The 21,099-nt window shown below is 45.8% G+C and overlaps 1 protein-coding gene across 1 annotated transcript in view; it reads right to left on the bottom strand.

Moving 5' to 3' along the window:
* L(3)76bdm (trafficking protein particle complex subunit 8 homolog l(3)76BDm) overlaps positions 1 to 21,099 on the bottom strand; it is a 117,009-nt gene that overhangs the window by 11,722 nt on the left and 84,188 nt on the right. Inside the window, exons 22-24 of the mRNA XM_077686037.1 lie at positions 19,368 to 19,420; positions 10,905 to 11,069; positions 9,293 to 9,394 (exon numbers count right to left, since the gene is read on the bottom strand). Coding sequence (XP_077542163.1) covers positions 9,293 to 9,394; positions 10,905 to 11,069; positions 19,368 to 19,420 — 320 coding nt within the window. The remainder of the gene's footprint in view (positions 1 to 9,292; positions 9,395 to 10,904; positions 11,070 to 19,367; positions 19,421 to 21,099) is intronic.

The raw sequence follows: 21,099 nt of genomic DNA, 5'->3' as shown, positions 1-21,099 counted from the left end.
TTACATGAAAGTGGCATGGAAGTAAAAGTAGAACATTTCAGTAAAAATAAACCAAGTAAAAGACAACGTAATGAAGATGATGACTGGTGTAAAGGGCCAGGTGGTCAACATGCATGATAAGAAATGAGATGTAAAAATTTTACGTCGGTAAGAAACTCGAAAACGCGTTTGACTGAAAACATGGCTTCATCTCCTAGGAAGTATGATGGGTGTGTTGGAATATGTCGTGTGTGTAGTTGAGGGAAGTGTTTGCGTCGTGTACTGTCGAGTGCCTTACATTCTATGAGGATGTGGATCACGGATAGGGCCTCTCCGCACCTGCTGCACAGAGGTTTTGGAGATCCAGTGAGCAGGTGCGAGTGCGTTGCGTGAGTGTGCCCTATCCGTAATCTAGCCAAGGCGACTTCAGTGTATCTATTGCGTGTGTCGGTGGTGTATGGTCCCAAGTGTGGTTTTATTACGTGTAACTTGTTGTCGGTTTGTTCGCTCCAGTGTGTTTGCCATGTTTTGCGAAGTTGTTGTCTGATGTGTGGTTTCACGTCGGTGTAGGGTAATGTGGTTATGTCTACTGTATTCGAGAGTGTAGCAGCAGCGGCCATTCGATCCGCTGCTTCGTTCCCGCCTATACCACAGTGGCCAGGGACCCAGCAAAGGACTAGTTTAAATTTGTGGACATACACAGACATAATACCCTTGACTATTAGATTTACAACGTGATTTTTTGAAGACTTTGTTGACGACAACGCCCGCACGACACTGAGGGAGTCTATATATATAATGGATTGTGGGATGTGACTTTGAAGGATATGATTAACAACAAGAAGTACACCATAAGCCTCTGCCGTAAAGATACTGGTATTACTGTTAAGAGTTCTAGTGACATTAAGGCCGGGCCCATGCGCCGCGCAGGACACAGAGGTGGCAGTTTTAGAGGCGTCCGTATAAAATTCAGAAAATTGATACTTCTGCTGCAAATACAGGAAGTGCTGCAGAATTGCACATGTGGGAGCTCGGTTTTTATCTACATGTGTGAAGGATGTGTCGCATGATACAGGGCGGAGATGCCATGGTGCTATAAAATCTGTTTGAGAACTTTGTATGGTGTCTAAAAAGGAGACAGAAAGCTCTGACGCTTCCTCTCTAACTCTGTAAGAGAAGGGCGCAGAGAACGATGGTCGGTTTAGGAGTAGTGCAGTCATGGACGTATCATAAAAAGCCGATTTAAAAGGATGGTGTGGCATAGATGACATTTTAAAAGCAAAAAGGAGATCTGTGTATGCTCGCTGACGTTGTAGGTTCCACTTATTACACTCCACATAGAGGCTTTCGACTGGGCTAGTCCGGAAGGCACCACATGCCAACCGGAGCCCCAGATGAAGCACTGGGTCCAGCATTTTGAGGGATGTCTTACTTGCTGACCCATAAACAACGCTTCCATAGTCTAATCGTGAACCTATCAGGCTGGTAAAAACACGTAAAAGAAGTTGTTTGTCAGCCCCATATGAAGAGTGGGAGAGAACCTTGAGTATATTCATGGCCTTTAAGCATTTATGTTTAAGTTGTTTTATGTGTGGAATGAACGAGAGCTTTTCGTCAAGGACTACACCTAAAATTTTGTGTTCATTTCTGACTGGAATTGAGACACCATTAAGTTTGATGTCTGGATCCGGCCGAATGCCGCGCCTTTTCGAAAACAGAACACAAGTACACTTCACTGGATTAAATTTAAAACCGTTGCTATCTGCCCAGCCAGCTAGCTTGTTAACACCAAGCTGGACTTGGCGCTCGCTGATAGACAGGTTACAAGACTTAAAGGATAATTCCACGTCGTCTACATAGATTGAGCAGGAAATGGTTGGTGGCAGAGCCTTCCGAAGAGAGTTCATTTTTACAATAAACAACGTGCAACTCAAAACTCCACCTTGCGGAACACCGTTTTCCTGCACATTAACTCTAGAGAGTCCAGTTCCAACTCGCACGCGAAACGTTCTTTCAGAGAGGTAACTGGCAAGCGTGTTCCACATGTTACCCGACATACCAAAGGACTTCAAATCACTGAGGATGCCGTACCGCCAAGCAGTGTCGTACGCCTTTTCAAGATCAAAGAATACTGTCATACAGTACTGCTTATGGAGGTAAGCATCTTTAATATATGACTCTAACGCAACGAGTTGATCGTTCGTAGATCGCCCCGCCCTAAAGCCCGCCTGGCAGCTCTCGAGAAGACCGTTGTACTCTAAGAAGTACACGAGTCTCCTGTTTATCATCTTCTCGAGGAGCTTGCACAGGCAGCTTGTGAGGGCGATGGGCCGGTAGCTAGCGGGAGAGGAATGGTCCTTTCCTTCCTTCAGGAAAGCCACTACTATGGCCTCCCTCCAAGAGCGAGGAATGTGCCCCGAAAGCCATATGTTGTTGTATAGATGTAGGAGTGTTTCAAGAGTGTCTGGGTGTAGGTGTTGTATCATGGTGTATGTGATTTTGTCTGCACCTGGAGCTGAAGGCTTACATGTGCTCAGAGCAACCTTCAGCTCATGAATTGAAAACGGAGAATTGTAAGAAGTGTGCGACTTGTTGTTATCACGCAGGGACTTCTTTTCTACAGATGTTTTGTGTTTCATGAAAGTGTTTGTGTAGTGTGCTGAACTCGACACGTGTTCGAAGTGTTGTGCAAGTGTGTTAGCCTGGTCTTCCAGTGTGTCCCCTGTTGTACTAACCAGGGGCAGGCTGTGTGTCTGTTGTCCTTTCAGTTTTCGTATTCGTGTCCAGACTTTGTGTGTGTCAGTGTATGAGTTGATGGAAGTGAGGAAGGTGCGCCAACTCTCCCTTTTCGCCTCACGACGCACTCGCTTTCCAAAAGCCTTTGCCCGTTTAAAAGAAATTAGGTTATCTGACGTGGGGTACCGCCGAAGGACACCCCACGCCTTGTTCTGGGCCTCTCGCGCCCGCCTGCAGTCCTCGCTCCACCAGGGCCTCCTTGGGGTGCGGGACCCACTGGAGGCCTGGGGAATGGACTTTTCGGCGGCGTCGAGGATGTGCGCCGTGACGAGTTGGGCGGCTTCCTCCACGTGTAGGTGTTTTATGGATGTGTGGTGTAGTTGAGATGTTTGTGTGAATGTGCTCCAGTTTGCTTTTGATTCATTAAACCTTTTATGGGAAGATGGACTGCTCGGGCCTATACCTATATATGTTAATGAAGTGGGGAAATGGTCACTACCATATGGGTCTGTGCCCACACCCCACTCAAGACATGGAAAGAGAACTGCGGAACCAATAGCCAAGTCAAGATGAGAGTATGTATTGTGTCCTAAGTTATGGTATGTAGGCTGTTTTTTGTTGAAAAGGCATGCTCCGGAGGATGTAAGAAACTTCTCTAACAGGCGACCTCGGGCATCCGTTCTGGAGGAGCCCCAAAGAGAGTTGTGCGCATTAAGGTCGCCTGTTATAGTATGTATGGTTCGGGCAGCTGGTCAACCAGTGCCTCGAAATCAGAGCTCAGAAGTGCAAAATCAGGAGAGATGTAAATAGAGCATACCGTTATCAACCTATTAAATATTATGGTACGGATCGCTACAGCCTTGAGGACAGTGTTTAAAGTGACAGGGTGGCATGCTAATGATTTCCGGGCGATAATGGCCACACCTCCTGAAGAGTGGGTGCAGCCAACCCTGTCCTTTCTGAACACCATGTACCTATTTAAGAAATTTGTTTGTTTAGAGTTGAGGTGGGTTTCCTGGAGACACATAATACTTGGCTGATTGGCATGCAGAATCTCATACACATCGTCAAGATTTTTAAGGAGGCCTCTGCAGTTCCATTGGATAATATTTTCTGTTCCCATTATTTAAATTTAAGAATGACTGGAATGTGTGTGTTCGTGTGTGTTCATGTGTCGTCTTTCGGGGCTGTTACTCTTGGATTGGGCTTTTTGGGCCTTTCTGTAGGCTTGGAAGTCGGTGGCCGCTCCTTGCGCTGCGTTGCAGGCAGGAACGGCCCGACGTCCATCTCGTCGTCTGATGTCCGAGGGGTGCCCGACGGACCGGGCCCCCCGGACTTGGCCCCCCTTCGGGAGCCCTTCGTTTGAGCCGCCACCGTCGGGGGCGCCAGAGGTGGCACAAGCGGTGCGGTGGCGGTGGGAGCCGGTGCAGGGCCCATGGTGTCCATCACCTCGGTACCCTCCAACGCACTGGAGGACGGGGAGACAGAGGCGGGAGCGGCACCGGTCCCGACAGGAGTGGTTTGCGCCACAACCGCTGCTGCCTCAGCAAGCGGCGTGGTGCCGGGTTGGGCTGCGTGAGGCAACCCAGCGGGGGGTGGGGGCGGGACCAGGTCAGACTCGCTGAACTGGGTCCCTGTGGACACCAGACGCCGCTCCGCCCCCCGGCGAGCCGCGTCAGCGTACCTCCCCAGAGGGAAAGAGGCGAACCTCTTTCTGGCCTCCGGGAAGGTGATGTTCTCGGTTACCTTGATGTTGATGATCTTTTTTTCGAGTTGGAACTTTTCGCACGTGCGGGAGTACGCTGCATGCGGTCCCCCGCAGTTTACACAAGTGAGGGTATCGGATTGGCAGTTGTCACTAGGATGATCGTGCGCCGCGCATTTCGCACACGTCGTTCGGCCACGGCAAGAGTTCGTACCATGCCCAAACCGCTGGCACTTAAAACAGCGCCGCGGGTTCGGGATGTACGGACGTATTGAGCACCGGATAAAACCTGCATATATATGTTGTGGGAGAACTGCGCGGTCAAAGGTCAAGATGATGTGCTTGGTGGGAATCTCCTTGTCGTCTCTACGGATAGTGATGCGTCTCACGGCAGTGACGCCCTGATCCTTCAAGCCGGCAAGGAGATCCGCATCGGTTTCGTTCAGGAGGTCTGTCTCGGATATCACACCCTGCGAGCTGTTGAGGCTCCGATGCGGTGTGACCCGGATGTCAAGATCAGCCAGTCTAGTCTGAGCTAGAAGCTTCGCAGACTGCTGCTTGTCATTTATTTCAATTAAGAGTTCACCAGACCTTTGTTTTTTGCATTTATACGATTTTCCTACTATGGCTTCAAGATACTTGGCGATCAAGAAGACTGACTGAGATGCAAGAGGGTGGGTTGGATTGAGCGATTCCATCACAAGAAATCGAGAAAAATTATCTGGTTCAGGAAATGTCAAAGATGGCAATGGGGGAAACGATACTTCGGTGCGGCCCCTTTTAGGGGGCCGATCACGGTTGGAGGGGGTTTTAGACAATACCATAAAGCATAGTATAAAAGCAGGGAGACGGGGGTACTTTCTCCTTTGACCTTACCCTGGTAGTCAAAGAGGTCCCGGAGCTCCCTGCCTGGTAGACAGGCAGGGAGCCCATCGGCCGGAGCTTGACCAAGGCTCCGACGGCCACCGTTTACGGCTTCTACCCTTCACCTTTAAACATGTCGCCACGGTTGGACACAGCTTATGTTGGGAGCTCGGGGTCCGCGGTGTCGCTGCTCACCGTCGCCATGAATACTCAAGGTGTCCCGTGCGGGGTATTTGCAGTTAGTGTGGGCTATGAGGCTTGCCGTAGGGGGGAGGGGAGCTACCGAATCATTTAAAACCCCCAGAGATTCTTAACCATTCAGAAATTTCCTGTCCAGGGAAACTTTTTGTGTCACTAAAATTTTTTCTCATTCTTTTTCTTAAACTACTTCAAGTTATACGCAAGTTGGTCTGCACTGTCTTAAAAGCACAATCCTAAAAGCTCGTGCTCTAGTTTTATTTTTTAACGCCAGTCATACAATATTCTTCTTCGAGATTTAACTGCGAATGTACAATAATAAAAGCTTCCGAGACTACACACTGCGCTCAGTGAACTTCGGTTTCGGTTCGGTGGGAGAGGCGTGCGGAGGGGGTTGGGTCGACGGACATATGATATGGGGGGGGGGGTTACAACCCCCAAAACACCCCCCGTGGGTGCACCACTGACATTGTGCATCATTTGATGAGAAAGCAAGGGACTAAAAAAGTGTGCAACTAGGCTTTCTTATCTAGACAGTGTTGACCAGGGAGGCTTGAGTTCCAGGTTATCAGAATGCATAAAGAGAAGCCTGAGGATGAAGTTGGCTCAATGCCAAAGAGATAAGAGGGGTTTAAAGGAGCCATGAAGACAGAATACAAGTTTGTTTTCTTTAAAAGATTTCGCGTTATATAGTGCCCCCAGCACTTGTACGGCAGCAGATGACGCCGTATTCACTGAGAAATTGCTCAATTTAGGTTAAAATTTTGATTCTCCCACCAAATCATGGGTTTTCGTAATGTCACCAATGATGTCAGAAGTGCGTGTATTCAAGCGAACTTCCACTGCGTCATTCGGGTTTGTGGCCTTGCTGTCCGTCAGCCCTCCCAGATGGCGCGGCTATAGTCATCCACGAACCTTTGTCCGCCGTTGCTTTGTTTTTGAGCGTATTTGCACCTGGCTTGTTTTTGTTACTGTAAAAAGTGATCGTCTCGTGAAACCTGGGGTATCCTCGACAAACACGGTCCCGTAAGACAACGCCACTTACGCCAATCGGCCAGTGTCCTGTCAAACAACTTCAAAGCGGCGGAGTGCTGTGCAGCTAAAACAGGTATAGTGCGCCCAGTACCAACAGCAGTGCGCATCGGTACTTCTATGCTTACGTGCGTTTTCGTAACTTTCATTGTTTATCGCACCATTCTCACTGCTGTAAAATGAATATGCGTTACACTTTTAAGCGCAAATAGTTCGTTCGGAAAGCCTTCAAGCCGTGCTTAATTTGTGTTTGCTTTTTCCGTCCTAAGCCAATCTCATCTCTCAGCTAAGCTCATGTGACATCATAGGTTCTGTTGCGGGAAATGAGCTAGTGGGTCGCATGGCCATTCAGTTTTTTCCTAGTTATGTAGCTTATCTGAGCGAAGTGTGTGTTAACAGTCGTGTCAGTGTGATTCTATCGAGGTAATCTTTCGAATGAACCGAACTTGTGTTTTGTTCTCATGGCTCCTTTAAAGAGCGCTTTCCTCGTGCCCTCCTTCCAGCCACACCTAACAGGTCCACTGGGGTAGGCCTGTGCACCGAACAAAGCTGGTGCATTTATATTGTTAGTGGTTGTGGCCGTTATTATAACTTCAAAGTACTTCGAAAATGTTAAAATCTTTCGAACAGTGGTATTAAATTAGATCACGAATTAAATATCACATTATTCGTTTCAATATTCAAGAGTTAAAAAAAATGCACAAGCTCTTCGATTAAAGACATGTCAAGTTCATTGGATTCTCACTATCATACAACATTCCTCCCACTTCGCACTGTCTTCACATTTCACGAGGTGTGTAGGGTTCAGTACAGACACGGCAGCTTGCATGTCTTTAGTACTAGTGTCTTCATGGAATTAATTTCCCACAAAATATTCCGAACCTTCAGGCTGGGTTTGATTTGCGAAATGCAAAGCTTGTGAATAAAAAGTCATTAACAGTATCCTCATTTGAGACAGGAACAAAGAAAGACATCTTCCAGTTAGCAGCCGTAACCTGTTTGTTAATTGCAACCTTGTGACATACGGGCTGCAAATAAACATGTTTTATATTCCAGTTTTGTACATAGTTGTCAATACGCGTAATTTTTTCTCATTGCCTGTGAAGCACCTCCCTCCCCTGATTTGTTGCCCGGCCCCCACCCCGTCGGCTTCATGCAACTCAGCCCACCATCTATAAATAGTGCTGCAAACCATGCATTGGGTTTGTTTGTTTACGTTTTGTTTTTACTGCCCGGCAGCGCCGACTGTGTTATCTGTGTCCCAAGCGAAGCGTGTGTTCCATTCCTTATTTTTATGCCTAACGGTTATCTCATTCTGATACGGAGAGCGTTTCGCCCTAACGTCACTAGCCTAGAATAATATTCTTTGATCTACAAAGTTCTGGATGTAAATCGATGGTTCGAGAAACACTCACGCCGAAAGATAAAAGCCTGCAGAGCAGACGCTGCAGATTTCGACTCGCCGACGCTCGCTTGCGCACGTCACTTTCCTGACTGCTGCTTCGCCGCCTGTGTATTCTTTGAGTGATTAGGGGAGCACAAGTTTGCTCCATTAAACTTATTTTCCTTGAAGACAACTGCGTCGTCTCTCGCTTCGTGACAATAGGTTGCCGACCCCTGGATTAGAGCAAAAACTTTTGCTATCCTACTTCAAGGCTACGAGATCTGATAAAAAAAGCAGGGAGGATATTTGCTTTGTTATATTCACCAACTATAAAGACACATGCATAGCAAACAATTTTTACTTTTTGCTACACACAAAGCCCAATGCATTCACGATTCTCAGGCAGTGCTGATGCAAGGTTTCACCCAATGCTTTTTCTTCATAAGAATAACGAAGTTATTGTAACTGCGCATGCATGCCGAGTGTTTTATAAATGCTTTGATCAGACAATTTGCCTGCCTCAACCATGGAATATTGTGCCAAAGCAGCATACATTCTTGATCATAAAGCGTTGTTCAGTGCTCCATTGTGAGTATGGGCTGCTCTGTGTCTGTGCATGTTACTACATTGGCTTCAGAGTATGCATACAAGATTCACAGTATACGAACATAGAATTCTTGTGGTCGACCCTTACAGCAGTAGCACTCTAATTGATTGATTGACTCGCTGATTTCTTGGTGCATGACCCAGCGACGACAGTAGCAGCGAGCACTGCAGGAGCCTACATTGCTGTTTATAAAGCATTGTCAAGTACCCCACTACGGGTGTGCATCACTTCGGTAGTTTAAAGCAGCAACGGTTCGGTATGAGCCAGAGCGCCGGAGCTTAGGCCTAACGTCTTGCTATGAAGTTGTACAATGTAAACTGGTACCTGCAGCTTGAAGTAGGTTTAGTACAATTAGGTATACTTCCCAGTGGGTACCAGCTGACGACATTGACCTCAAAGCGTGATGCTACGCCTAACATACCACGTTTAGGCCTGACATTATGTAACTTTCAAGTTCAATCCCCCAGCATGCCAAGCAACGTCAATCATTGTACATCAAGCTGCGGTACCAGTTCACGATGTCAGATCTCAAAGCATCACCTTAGGCCCAACATAAGGATGACGTATTTCGTATTGACCCTTCCCTCCACTGCACATCAAATTCGTGGGCGCAAATTTGTGGGCACAGTAGAACAGATCGTGTGGAAGGACTTGTACCTAACATTAAGAAAAGTATGATATTTCCATTTCGATATTACTTTTTAAGGAACACTGCACCTCATAGGACTGCACAAGTGCAAGAAAAGTCTGCCAGTCGCACAGAGAAACAGGAAAAGCCAGTACTCACCCTGTGGCCGGGCAGGGAAGAATACACAGTGTGGAACTCCCGCAGCACAACATGGTGCTGGCCCCGGACTACCTGAAGAGACCCGTCCTGCTCCATGGCTGCCTGCACCACAGCCCATCATTCAAACACAGCTGAGTGCAAGGCAACCATTTTCGTACCCTAAAGCCCCTGCCACCTGGTTAAACGAGCAGTACGTACTACCTCTGCAGTCATACGAGTTTAGAGCACACTAGACTGTATTCACCCCCCCCCCCCCCTTTTTTTTTAACATATGAAGACATACAGTAAAACCTGCTTATGACAGACACTGATGTTCCTTTGTAGACCCCATGTAAATGTATAGGAAATATGGTGCCCCACACATCTGATATTGATTGAATAGTCGGCTCACACCTCCGCCAAACATTTTGCTAAGGCTTTTTCTTTTAACTGGTACAATTACTAGTCGCCATTAAATTTTGAATGTAAAACACCCCTCTCCTGAAGAAAAATTTTTTGGTGCAGCATTTATGTACATGGCCTTTTCATAAGAAAAAGCCATCTGCTGCTGTAGTAATTTCTACTACGATTGAAGCCACTTATAATGAACTCAATCATGAGCAAAACATAGCTTCATAGATCAAATAATTTAACGCGTCCAAACGCAGACCAACGGAACGTCCATGTGCGTTCACTGCACATGGACTTAGTTTTTACAGTTGTACACAAATGTTCACACAAGTACCATTTATTTTGACCTATATACGCTCAGTTCAGTACTGTCTGTGCTTTCGCTCGAAAAGTGACACAGATGGAACATGTTCATGACTCCTTCCTCTGATTGCATAGACTAGATTCTGTAGATAAAAGCAACATGCATAGTGTTCTGCTGCATCAATGGGCCTGACACTAGTGGAATGCACACATTATGGTAGCCTCACGGTTCGTTTACAGTAAGTTTGAAATTTCTTGGGTCTTTCCCATGAATTTACTGCACACCCTGCCTTTGCAGTGCATTCTTCGTTCCATACTGCTTTAGCAAGTGGTAACACTACGGTCATGGTGTGATTTATAGCAGCGCAAAAGAATGAATGCACCAGCAGGGAGAATAAGGTGGTCTCAAAATGGCCATGCAGCAAGGAGACTTGCTTGCTACCGCTCAAACAGCAGTGGGTGGAGACAAATATCACAGTCTATGCAGGCCAGTACCTGAATTTTGGTGGTCATCAGCACTCTTGGAGATCAACATATCCAATGTTCAGTTTGTTGTATGGGGTTTATTTTGCACAGCTTTCGGTGAGGTCGTTTTGTGCATTTGACAAAGACAGTAGTTTATTTGGGTTTGACTGTACATCAAACACCAAAGCTTCAGTAACAGGCTGATCAAGCACAGTCTTTTAATTTCAACTTGACTTTTGAGAAAGGACGTGAAGAAGGAATAGTCACAGCAGGTAGAAATGCAGATCAAAGCTGGCATGAGAAAAATTTGTGGGTGGGAATTTTTCCATCTTTGAATACAAATCACTAAAGAAAACACTAGCCCAAGAACACATCCCAGAGGAGCACGCCCTGATGCAAAGATGTCTTCAAAACCTAACCATGCTGAAAGGGCCACCGAGCTAGTGCCACATACCTTCCAGATTACGGCGAGTGTGACGTCCAGGGGTGAAGGTGCTGATTCAGTGTCGGACAGGGAGCCCGCCCCTGGGTATCCAAAGGTGTCAGCACCTCCTGGTAGAGGCAGGTCCTGACCCCACCAGCTGCAGAACTCGAGGCAAGGGCTGCGCCCACTCTCCACCTGCATGCGAGCACACCAGTGTGGGAACACATTCCCTGGCCTCCCTGGTGGCACCTTCTACCCCGCTACTTTAAACTCCACAACTCATGCAATTGGTTTGAAAACTATACAGGCACAACTAATAGCAGTACAGTCGAGTCCACTTATACGGTTTATAGCAATATATCGGATATAACGATGAACAATTATGGCACCATCCACTTTTGTATGCTTTCTGTGGTAAAATAAACCGCTTATTACAATGTCCCAGTGCCACAATATCAATATAACGATTGAATCCAGTTATAGCGTGCACCAAAAATGAGAGCTGCCGCTGGCTCTCTGCGCCGCCGGCTTGTGCTGCGTGCCGCGATGCGCCACGCATCGCTTCCACGCCTCAGAAAATGAGTTGAGTGTGCCACTTCCGAGGAAGCGAGAGGAGAGAGAGAGAGAGAGAAGTTGTCCTTCCGAACCCCCCTCGAGCACCATCACTTTGGCATCGTCCCCGTGCCCGCTTGCTCGCGCGTTCGCTTGTGTGTCACACGTGAACGGCCCGCACCGCTTTGAATGTTACTGAGTGCCTCTTCAACTACCTTCGTTTTTCCGTGGAAGGGATGGCAGGGCCGATGTTTTGGAAACGTCCAAATGCCTCACTGATGAGGCAATCATTGCACGGATACGTGCTGCAGACAGTGGTGACAGTGATAACTCTGACAACGTGGTTCCGCAGCCTACTCAGCTACTCAGGTAGTGTCTTCGCAGGAGGCCCAATGCATGACACAGTCCCTCAGGGACTTCGTTTCCGCCAAGGTCCTTTCACTCAGCTAGGTGAAGTACTCATAAATGCTCTTGAAAATATGTGTGCCAACTTCACGTGCAGCAAACAAAGCTGACCGACTATGGCTTCTTTTCTGCAAATAAGTAGTGGTACGACCTTGCGTCCATACTAATAAAATGTTTTGAGCTCTGTTTCGTCTTTTATTTCACAACTCGCTTATACCAATTATCGGTTATAAGGATAAAATTTCCTTGGCACTTGGATATTGTTATAAGTGGACTAGACTGCATACATAGTACGGGCATCAGTAGCATTCGTTGTGATGAGTGAAGACCGGATTTTTGGCAAATGCATATTCTGTTCCTTGCACCCCTATCGCGCCATTTTGATATACGAGTGTGAATTAGAGGATAATAAGCGCTTTTGTGGTGTTTTTATAGGGCCTATAAATGCCTATTTGGGAATTTGTGCCTAAATGACTAAAAATGTCGATAAATGCCTATTTTCAATGCCTATTTCAATATCTGCGCCTATGTGAACACTATTTTAGCCTCAAATTTTGCTTTCGTAAGCAGTTTGTGATCGTTATTCACGTTACCGGGTAGCATTGACGTTCAGAACTCTATAGGGTTCCCCCTGGGAAACCAACTCCCGGGAAACAACCGCTAGCACCAGTAGAATGGGACGCTAATGCTCAATGAAAAGAGGCACAATTTTGAACAAAAATATCTGGAGGTGGTAGTAGTGTGCTATTGTTCACAATTTTCACAGTGATCTTTAGGCTACCTTCTGCGCACTCTCGAAACAGATTTCTTCAAATATGTGCAGTCGCATCCTTGTTTCTAAAAGCATACTCAAATCTAACTATTTTTAACGCAATGGTTGAGCATCGAATACACCTTTGTTAGCCAATCACTCCCATATTGAAGAACTCACGGCAAAACATCACTGTGCAGCTGAATCGCCTTACGCCTTCACAATCACACTGCCGATGGGCTCTAAAACGCGCTTATCCATCAAAAATCAGTTCAGCAACTAAGCACCTTTCGAAAATCGCTCTTCAAATGTGTGCGTATTTGGCAGTGTTGGGACGCCTTGATTGTTCAATTCCATATCATTTTATGTATATGACGAGATTGCTTGAAGTGCACCTAATAGTCCTCATGTAAGAGCGTACTTATTTCTTGATAAATCGTAGTCTCTCATCGTTTATTATCTGCGTCTGTTCCTGTTGCATCGTAATGAAATTGCGCCAGTCAGACATCAACTATACTTGGGTACCACTTAAGAATGACAACGGAAGTTGCCACTCGCTTCATCACCGCAGCCAGCCGTTCTTCCGCGCAGTGCAAAGCACGCCTTACTGCAAGTGTTTTGAGCATGACGCAAGTCAGTTCAGTGATTTTTCAGACTTATTCTGCTAATAAAGTACTGCAGCGACGACAAACAAACTAACGTACATGAGAAAAAGCACAGGTCACGTATTATGCGCAATCTTCTTTCAAAACGAGCACCTGCGCTGATATTCGGGGCTGTCACTTCAGTGGAATGATACAGTGCATGAGCTACTGGCGTTCCTTACTTGTGCCCGGGTATAGCACATTTTTAAATCAGTGTTCCCAGGTCTCAAGTATTCTATTTCATGCCTGTTTCACTATATGCGACCCTCGAGCAAGCCACAGTGGCCATTGAACATGAATGTGAGCACTGCGTGCGCCGATGCAATGCAGGCGATGAGGCGCGCCGTAGTGGAGGGCTCTGGATTAATTTTGACAACCTGGGGATCTTTAACGTGCGCTGAAATCTCAAACACACGGGTGTTTTTGCTTTTTGCCTCCATGAGAACAGCCGCCGCCGCGGTCGGGAATCGAACCCGCGACCTCACGCTCAGCAGCAGCGCAACGCCTTAGCCACTGGGCCACTGCGGCGGGTGCGCTTGTTGAATTAAGCCAATGTATCGCCATTAGTTTAGCAGTTTTAGGGACAATTGTTCAGCAATGTTCAACTGTTGGCGCCTTTGTGCCACAAAAAGAGTAGCAATTTTTGTTTTCCTGTCGCATATACAGGTCACGCACGTCATCGTTTGAAATTATTTGCATTTTCGTAAAATTTGATGGCACCTATATTTACAACGCTGTTTTGCCTGCCTGTTTTTGGCACCTAAAATGCACTTTTTTAATGCCTAAAAATCCAGCCTCTAGAGACGAGGTGCTGTAATGCCACCTGTGACTTCACACTCTTACCAAAGACTGTGGGACCTGGGCCCTATTCTGGGCGCTAGAATGCGGAATTCGGGTTGCAGAGACCTGAAATCCCAGCTAGTTCAGTTTGTAGAGCATGGAACTCTTCACCTCCGGATCATCGGCTCGAGCCTCACATTGGGCACCAAAATGCAATGTATGCAGCATTAAAAAACTGCATTACCCGGCTAGCAAGCCAGAACATGAGAACCAAGGCCACAATCGACTTTGCGATGTCACGGGTATGCAGTTCTGTTGAATGATTCATTTGTACTACAAACAGTCTGTATGCAGTACCTTGACACGTACAATAAGCACTGCCCATGATGTCAAACCTATTGCATCCTGCTCTCCATGCTTAATGCACCTGCCATAGCCAGTGCTTACACGACAGATCACTGATCACTGCACGGTGGGAGCAACTAGAACAAATCCCACAACTTTTCTACATTATGCTTCATTAAAGGGACAGAAAACCATTTTTTGTCACGTATATGTTCCCTAGCCCACATGAAAGCCAGTGTTCTATATATAGCCCGTTAACGAGAAGCAATTTATAAACAGATTGGCAGAAATAATTTTAATATGGCAGCAAACTTTCTGAAATCGGAAGGGTGGCGGCAGTTCGTACTGTCGAAACTTGACACTACAATATGTGTCCCGGTCACGTGACCTGCAAACCTAGCAGCTACTGGAACTGCTGAAACGTTTATTCCCATATTGAAAACCTTTTAACACAAGTATTTGTAAAAGTTTAAATTCTATATGCATTTTAAACATTATTTTGAGCCTCCATGGCCAGAATCAATGACAGCGTATAAGTAAACAGACCCAGTGAAGGAGTTTTGATGATTCTGCCTGAGTCAGAGGTTTTTGTTCGGCCAAAATATTCGATTTCAGTTTCCAAATACGCCAACGGCACTCCCAGACATTTTCGCCAGACGCTCCGACGAGTGTCTTGTGCAAGCTCAGCATACTGCCCTCCCCGCACACTTTCACCAAAATTTTTTCTGCCATTTTCTTCCTACTTTCACTCGGTCGGTTACGACGCCATCGCCAAACCCCAGTAGCGGCCGCCAAAATGGTTGTGCACTAAAATGAACCAAATCGCATTAAAAAAAAAAAAAACACTCAGAGTCCACCTAAACCCTTTTTACAAGTTGTGAATGTGAAAGCAATATTGTCCACTTGAACGCCACTAAGTGCTTTTTCAAGTTTTTCGTTGTGAGTAATGCTTAGAGCCCCATACTTTTTGTGGCATGTGGGGACCACATGTCTCCCCATGCCATGCTTAGGGCAAGTAGGACAGCACCACCGACAGCGCCGCTGCCTTTAGCGGCAAGGGGTGTGCCAAGCCTCACGGGCTCTCGCGCAGCGTGCAACGCACCCCCTTTGAGGGGCCAATGTGTTGGCCTGTCCTATTAGCCTGCTAGCACCCTCCCCCACCTGAAGACCCTTCCCTCCCAGGTGTTTCTTCGGTCTAACCGCACGGTAGCACCAGAAACACCACGTTCCCTGACAACTTCCGTGAGAAATCAGGAAACGTTGCAGGTGTATACAAAAAACAAAAAGAAACTTCACACCAAATTTCAGTGATGGGACATCTCTCAGGACCTTAAAGTATGTATTTTGCCAATGTTAGTGCATGCAGGGGTGGAACAGGGTCCATGGGTTTGGGAGCAGTCCTGGGAGCAGGCAAAAGTGCCTTTTCTAGCAGGCTTGGAGCAGCTAGAAGGGCATTTTTGCAGCAGGTTTGGAGCAGCCAGAATTGCCATTAGGAGGAGATGTAACACCATTTCACAGCATTATGGTGCCTCCCTAATCTCCATACACTGCTGTGCAAGTCCCCTGGCCAAGTACCTAATCTCTCTACTATTCTCAGGCATTCTACCATGCACTAGAACCTAATCTAAATCAGGAACGCAGTTCTTGTACTATATCTGGAGGTTTACAAAATGCAGAGCCATCTACATTCGGCACCAGCGAGTACATTGCATTATTACCGTTCGAAGGCCAAACCTCGCGTGGAGAGTCAAAAGGGATCAGATCAGAAAGATCAGGAATCAGAAAGGCCTTGCTTCATGTCCAGCAAACAGCACTGTTTACGCGAACCCACTGCGGCATTCCGTAAAACAAGGTGTTTGCCTGCATTTTTTCTATCAAACAGCGGTTTCAGTGCGTGCAAAGCTGAACATGGCTTGTTCTTCACCCGTCACAGGGATGCAAGAGTCAACGAACTTACGCCGCAGACAACGTACCTAACTAGAGCGTGTCAGAAGGCCCTATTAATATTAGACCATCCTCCACTAAGCAAAGCTAACCCCAAAGTTGAATTGAATTGAATTGAATTTAAGTTTATTTGTTCTTTTCTGAATACAGAAAAATGGAAAGGGGGGGGGAGAGGCAAGCGGCAACCAGCATCCCTCCATTTAGCAGGGAGTTCATTTCAAGTTTCTAATTCATTTCCGTTTCAAGTTTATGGGCGAAAATGAGTAGATACCTCAAAAAAAAAGTGCACCAAATTAACAAGCGAGGGCAAAGCGTCCAAGACCCTATTCGTTCAATACTTGCAGCAACGCAAAGTTGCAGGCAGCAAAGCTAGGATCGCCAAAAATGGGCGACTAAATTGATGTTAACCTCCAATAGACTATAACCTTTCACGTAGATATTGAATATTTGTGATGAGACACAAAAACATTTTACTTTTGGCCATTTTTCATTGATTGCCACGTGGCGCAGCAGCCGACACCGGCAAACACAACCATGCAAATGCAACACACAAAGTTTCAAACAGATGGCACGTAGTGCCTGCTGCCTTATGGCTAGGCCAAAGCCAGGTTCGATAACTGCTCATAGTCTTGATGAAACCGAAGCCATTAACGCATTGATGAAACCGAAAACACGATGTTTCAGCCAAGGTTTCGGGTGCTGGGCATCATGGCGGTCGTATCACGCGGAGGTGGGTCTGTAGACATTTTTTTTTTTAATTTTTAGTGCCAGATAGATGAAAATTACAAGCCCTGATGAGCTTTTACGCTGATTTTAAATATGTAATTGGTTTTAACATAGCTTTATTTGTTCATGAAATACAATGTTTTAAAATTTATTTTTGAGGCAGTCCTTACGGGGGTCTAGAGAAGTTTCGCTTGATCAAACTCAATAATGATTTCTATAGATATAATGAAATAAGTCTGCTCTGCTAGGCTATGCTATTTCTACTCATTTGGAAGACTTTCGCAATGCATGAAGGAAGTGAACATTTAATATCAACAATTCGTATAAAATTGTCTAATCTTTACTCATTTTTGCAAATAGGTGCACATAGACAGTGTAATAAAAATAGCATCACCTGCTAGATCAACTCAGTACGAATTCAATGGTACCAGTCTTGTCATTCTAGCCCAAGAGCAAAATTACAAAACCCTTCGTAAGGAAGAGCAAGGTCTTGAAAAAAAAAAAGAAACTGAGAAAAATGCATTTGACGTTTCAGATCATGGTAACTTTTGCTACGGCATAGCTCCAACAATATAGGTAGCATCATTTTGAAGCTCTGTTCACGAAAAAAAGCACACCAAGTATGTGACAAGGTTAGCTCTGGAAAGAATGACGTAAATTTAAACAAATACCGTGCAAATTTTGAATGTAAATTAAATATTCTACTGTTAAACTTCAGAAACTGTATATCCTCTTTCACTTTTCCTCTCAGTGACTTTTCATGTGTTGTTATTTTTGTGCTACCAATGAGACTAAAGAACAGCAGCCACCCAGAACTAGACATTGCCCTGCAATGCATCTCAAACCTACAGCAAGGTTGCAGGTTATATGAATTTGGTGATCAACGCTTCAGTGATACAAATAGCATCACCTGCTAGATCAATTCAATACAAACGAAATTATACCAGTCTTGTTATTCTAGCTCAAGAGTAAGATAAGGAAACATCCCGTAAGGAAGAGCGTGATCTCACAAAATAAGAAACTGCAGGTGGACTTTAATTTGGCGATCAATGCCAGAGTGATACAAACAGCCTCACCTGCTAGATATATTTATTGCAAATGAAATGATGCCAGTCTTATCATTCTAGGCCAAAAGCCAGATAATGAAACACTCCGTAAGGCAGAGCATGATTTTCGCAAAATAAGATAGAGAAAAACACATCTCTTGCTACAGCATAGCCACAATATAAAAAGCACCATGTCACTCTGTTCCTTACGGGGAAAAAAAAGAATGCGACCGTACCACAAAAATAACCGGAGGAGCTCTACACAAGTAATGAAAACCTTTGCAAACAGCGCTGGAAAACTACTTTTTTTGCTGAACTTCACAAACGGTACTTGCTACTTCGCATTTCCATCAAGGTCTATGCAAACTAAAGAAAAGCACAAACATACTATGCTGCCAACTTTTTTTCGCAAATAAGACCAAAGCACAGCAGCTAACTAAATCTGGACGTTGTCACGCAGTGCTTTTCGGACCAGATTAATACGTTATAGGCGATCCCGGCACCACGGTTTACGGAGTGTTTCGTCTTTTTTCGTGCGCTTGCAGCACGTAAATCGTTGAGGTCTCCAAGCATTGCGGCCCGAGACAAAAAGACGCTGCGACAGAACTGTAGTCACTAACGGCAGAGAAAACGAACCCGCATCGGAAATACTGCGGCGGTGAATGCGCGCCTGCAAAAACAAAATGGGGGGAAAAAAAGAAGAAAAAAAATGGCGGCTAAATGGCATTGGCCGATCATAGACGCAAAACGGGGGGCTTGCCTCGAGCACGCGTGCTCCTGCCAATCAGCGGCTCGTAAACGATCTTCGCGAAATCGGCGGTGACGCCATTCTGAGATACTGCAAATACACACAAAGAAAGCAGCTACAAGTCTAGCCCAAGATGGCCGCCGCCGGCAGTCTGCTTCGAGTGTGGCGCGCGCGTGAAGTTCAAGCTTTTTTAGCCAGATTCTTGGCGTTTTGCGGCTCCCGCTGCATTTACAAAGTCGATTTTAAGATCTTTCCCTACCAAAATGAGTGGTAATACTTTCAGAGTAGGTGCTTGAAGGTATGGAGACTTCAAAAACATGTTTTTCCCAAAATGCATTTTTTCGCGATTTTCAACCATTTTAAGACCCGCGTCCCCGGGTTCAGGCGGGTTTGGCGCAACCGGGGCGGTTCGGCGCAGGATGGCGCAGCTAAACACGTTTGGCGCTCAATGGCGCAAATGGTGCAGCTGTTCCACCCCTGTGCATGGGAAATATGCATAGCAAGGCAGCGTTCAATCAGTACCTTGCCTTGTGAAGAGTGACCTGCACGTACCTGTACCCGTGTCAGCGGAAGATGCGAGACCACTGTAGTGTCATCCTGGCTTACTGAAACGAAAGGTTTACAGTGTGTGTAAATGAAGTGAGAAAACTCGCTGATTAATTGGACAAGCACTGAAACAACACTCTCTTTACGTGTTTCACCTCTCTTACTGTGCCTTCTTCCGGCTAAAGGTGTGAAAAACTCAACTTCCAACCCTTCATGAATAGCGTGTCGCTATTCAAATTGGTTCGCAGTGCCCTTGACTATTCGAAGTATTCAAAAGTAATTACTAATTTCAAAAAGGGAAGAAAACTTTACTTTGTTACAGGTCACCACCTTTCTTAAACTTCATTACTTCATGACTTGGCAACCGTTTTCTTTTTTGTACAAGAAAGGAGAAAAAGAAGAAGATGGTTGGCATTCCCACAATATGCCACAGCTGCACAAAAAGGCCTAACAGCTGCAACCCTTGCTGAAAACTGGGTGTGCTAACCATGGGGTCATGTTAGGTGAAATGGCACGCTACTTGCACGTAGAAATGAAAAACCGAAAAAGAGGCATTTTTGTCAATATTGGCATGAGTAGCAATGAAGAGTTAATACCTGTTGCCTTTTGTTGCAACGAGATATCTAGAATTCAAACTTCACATTTTGGGGGTTTTACGTGTCAAAGCTACAGCTGGGCTATAGGGTGCACCGTAGTGGACGGCTAGTGATGAATTTGACCACCTGGGGATCTTTGACGTGTGCCGAAATCACAACACATGGGTACTGTCGTTTCTGGCCTCCACCAGAAAATGGCCACCACACTCAGAATCGAACCTGCCTCCCTGGGAATAGCACCACAGTGCCTTAGCCACTGAGCCAATGTGGCAGGTGCCCCAAGATATCAAATCATACAGCCATCAACAATAGCAGCTTCTATATTCGGTGACTGCATGGTAAAGAGACTGCTAATCGGTCAAGGATACTCCTGTATTCAAAACACGTCGCGGAGCACTGCTTTCTTCCTGCTTTGTTAGCTGACCTTCTTCAATTAATTATTGTTGTTTGTATCATTTCCCTTTAGGCACTAGCATATGAACACAGAGATATGTAAATTTCTGGACTACACAAATTGTATTTTTTCCCCCCCCACCTACGTTTTGAAGCTCCATGGCCATTAAAGGGAAGGTGAAGCGGTTTTAGAATTAAAAGAAAAGTTGACTAGCAGCAAGTACACATTGAATAGTTCATGTGTACGAAATATTTTCGCAATACATGCAATAGAAGCGGCGCAATGAGCAAACAAAAGTGGCCCGATGCCCCGCCCCCATCTCGCCGCGCGATGCCGGAAGACCGAAGAGCGCGGGCGAAAACCGGCTGAAAAACGTCATACCTGAACTTCCGGCCGGATCGGCTGCCTCGGCCATGCTCTTTTCGCCGTGTTTCCTTGTGAATGATACTTGTTGTTGTGGTTGATAGCACTCATTTGTACAATTTTCGTGTTCAAAAAGTATGCACGAACGCCAAATGAGGCATACGTTATCATGCCGTATTCCTAAGCAGAATAATGCCACGCCGGGATGCTTGATAACATACGGAAGCGACAGCCGAGGTGGCTGTGCTTGATGACAGAGAATATACAACACTACGTTAAATACTTTGTAAACTGCTCCAATGCGTTTTTTTTTTTTTTTTTTTTTGATGCGATGGACGTGAATTTTCACATTAGATTCTAGATTTAGGAAGGATGGGGAATACTG

Source organism: Haemaphysalis longicornis, unplaced genomic scaffold (genome assembly GCF_048455015.1).
Source record: "Haemaphysalis longicornis isolate Haplotype H1 unplaced genomic scaffold, Haemaphysalis longicornis Haplotype H1 scaffold_1, whole genome shotgun sequence".
NCBI lineage: Eukaryota > Metazoa > Arthropoda > Arachnida > Ixodida > Ixodidae > Haemaphysalis > Haemaphysalis longicornis.
Note: the sequence above shows the minus strand (reverse complement) of the source record. Positions and strands in the feature narration are given on the sequence as shown.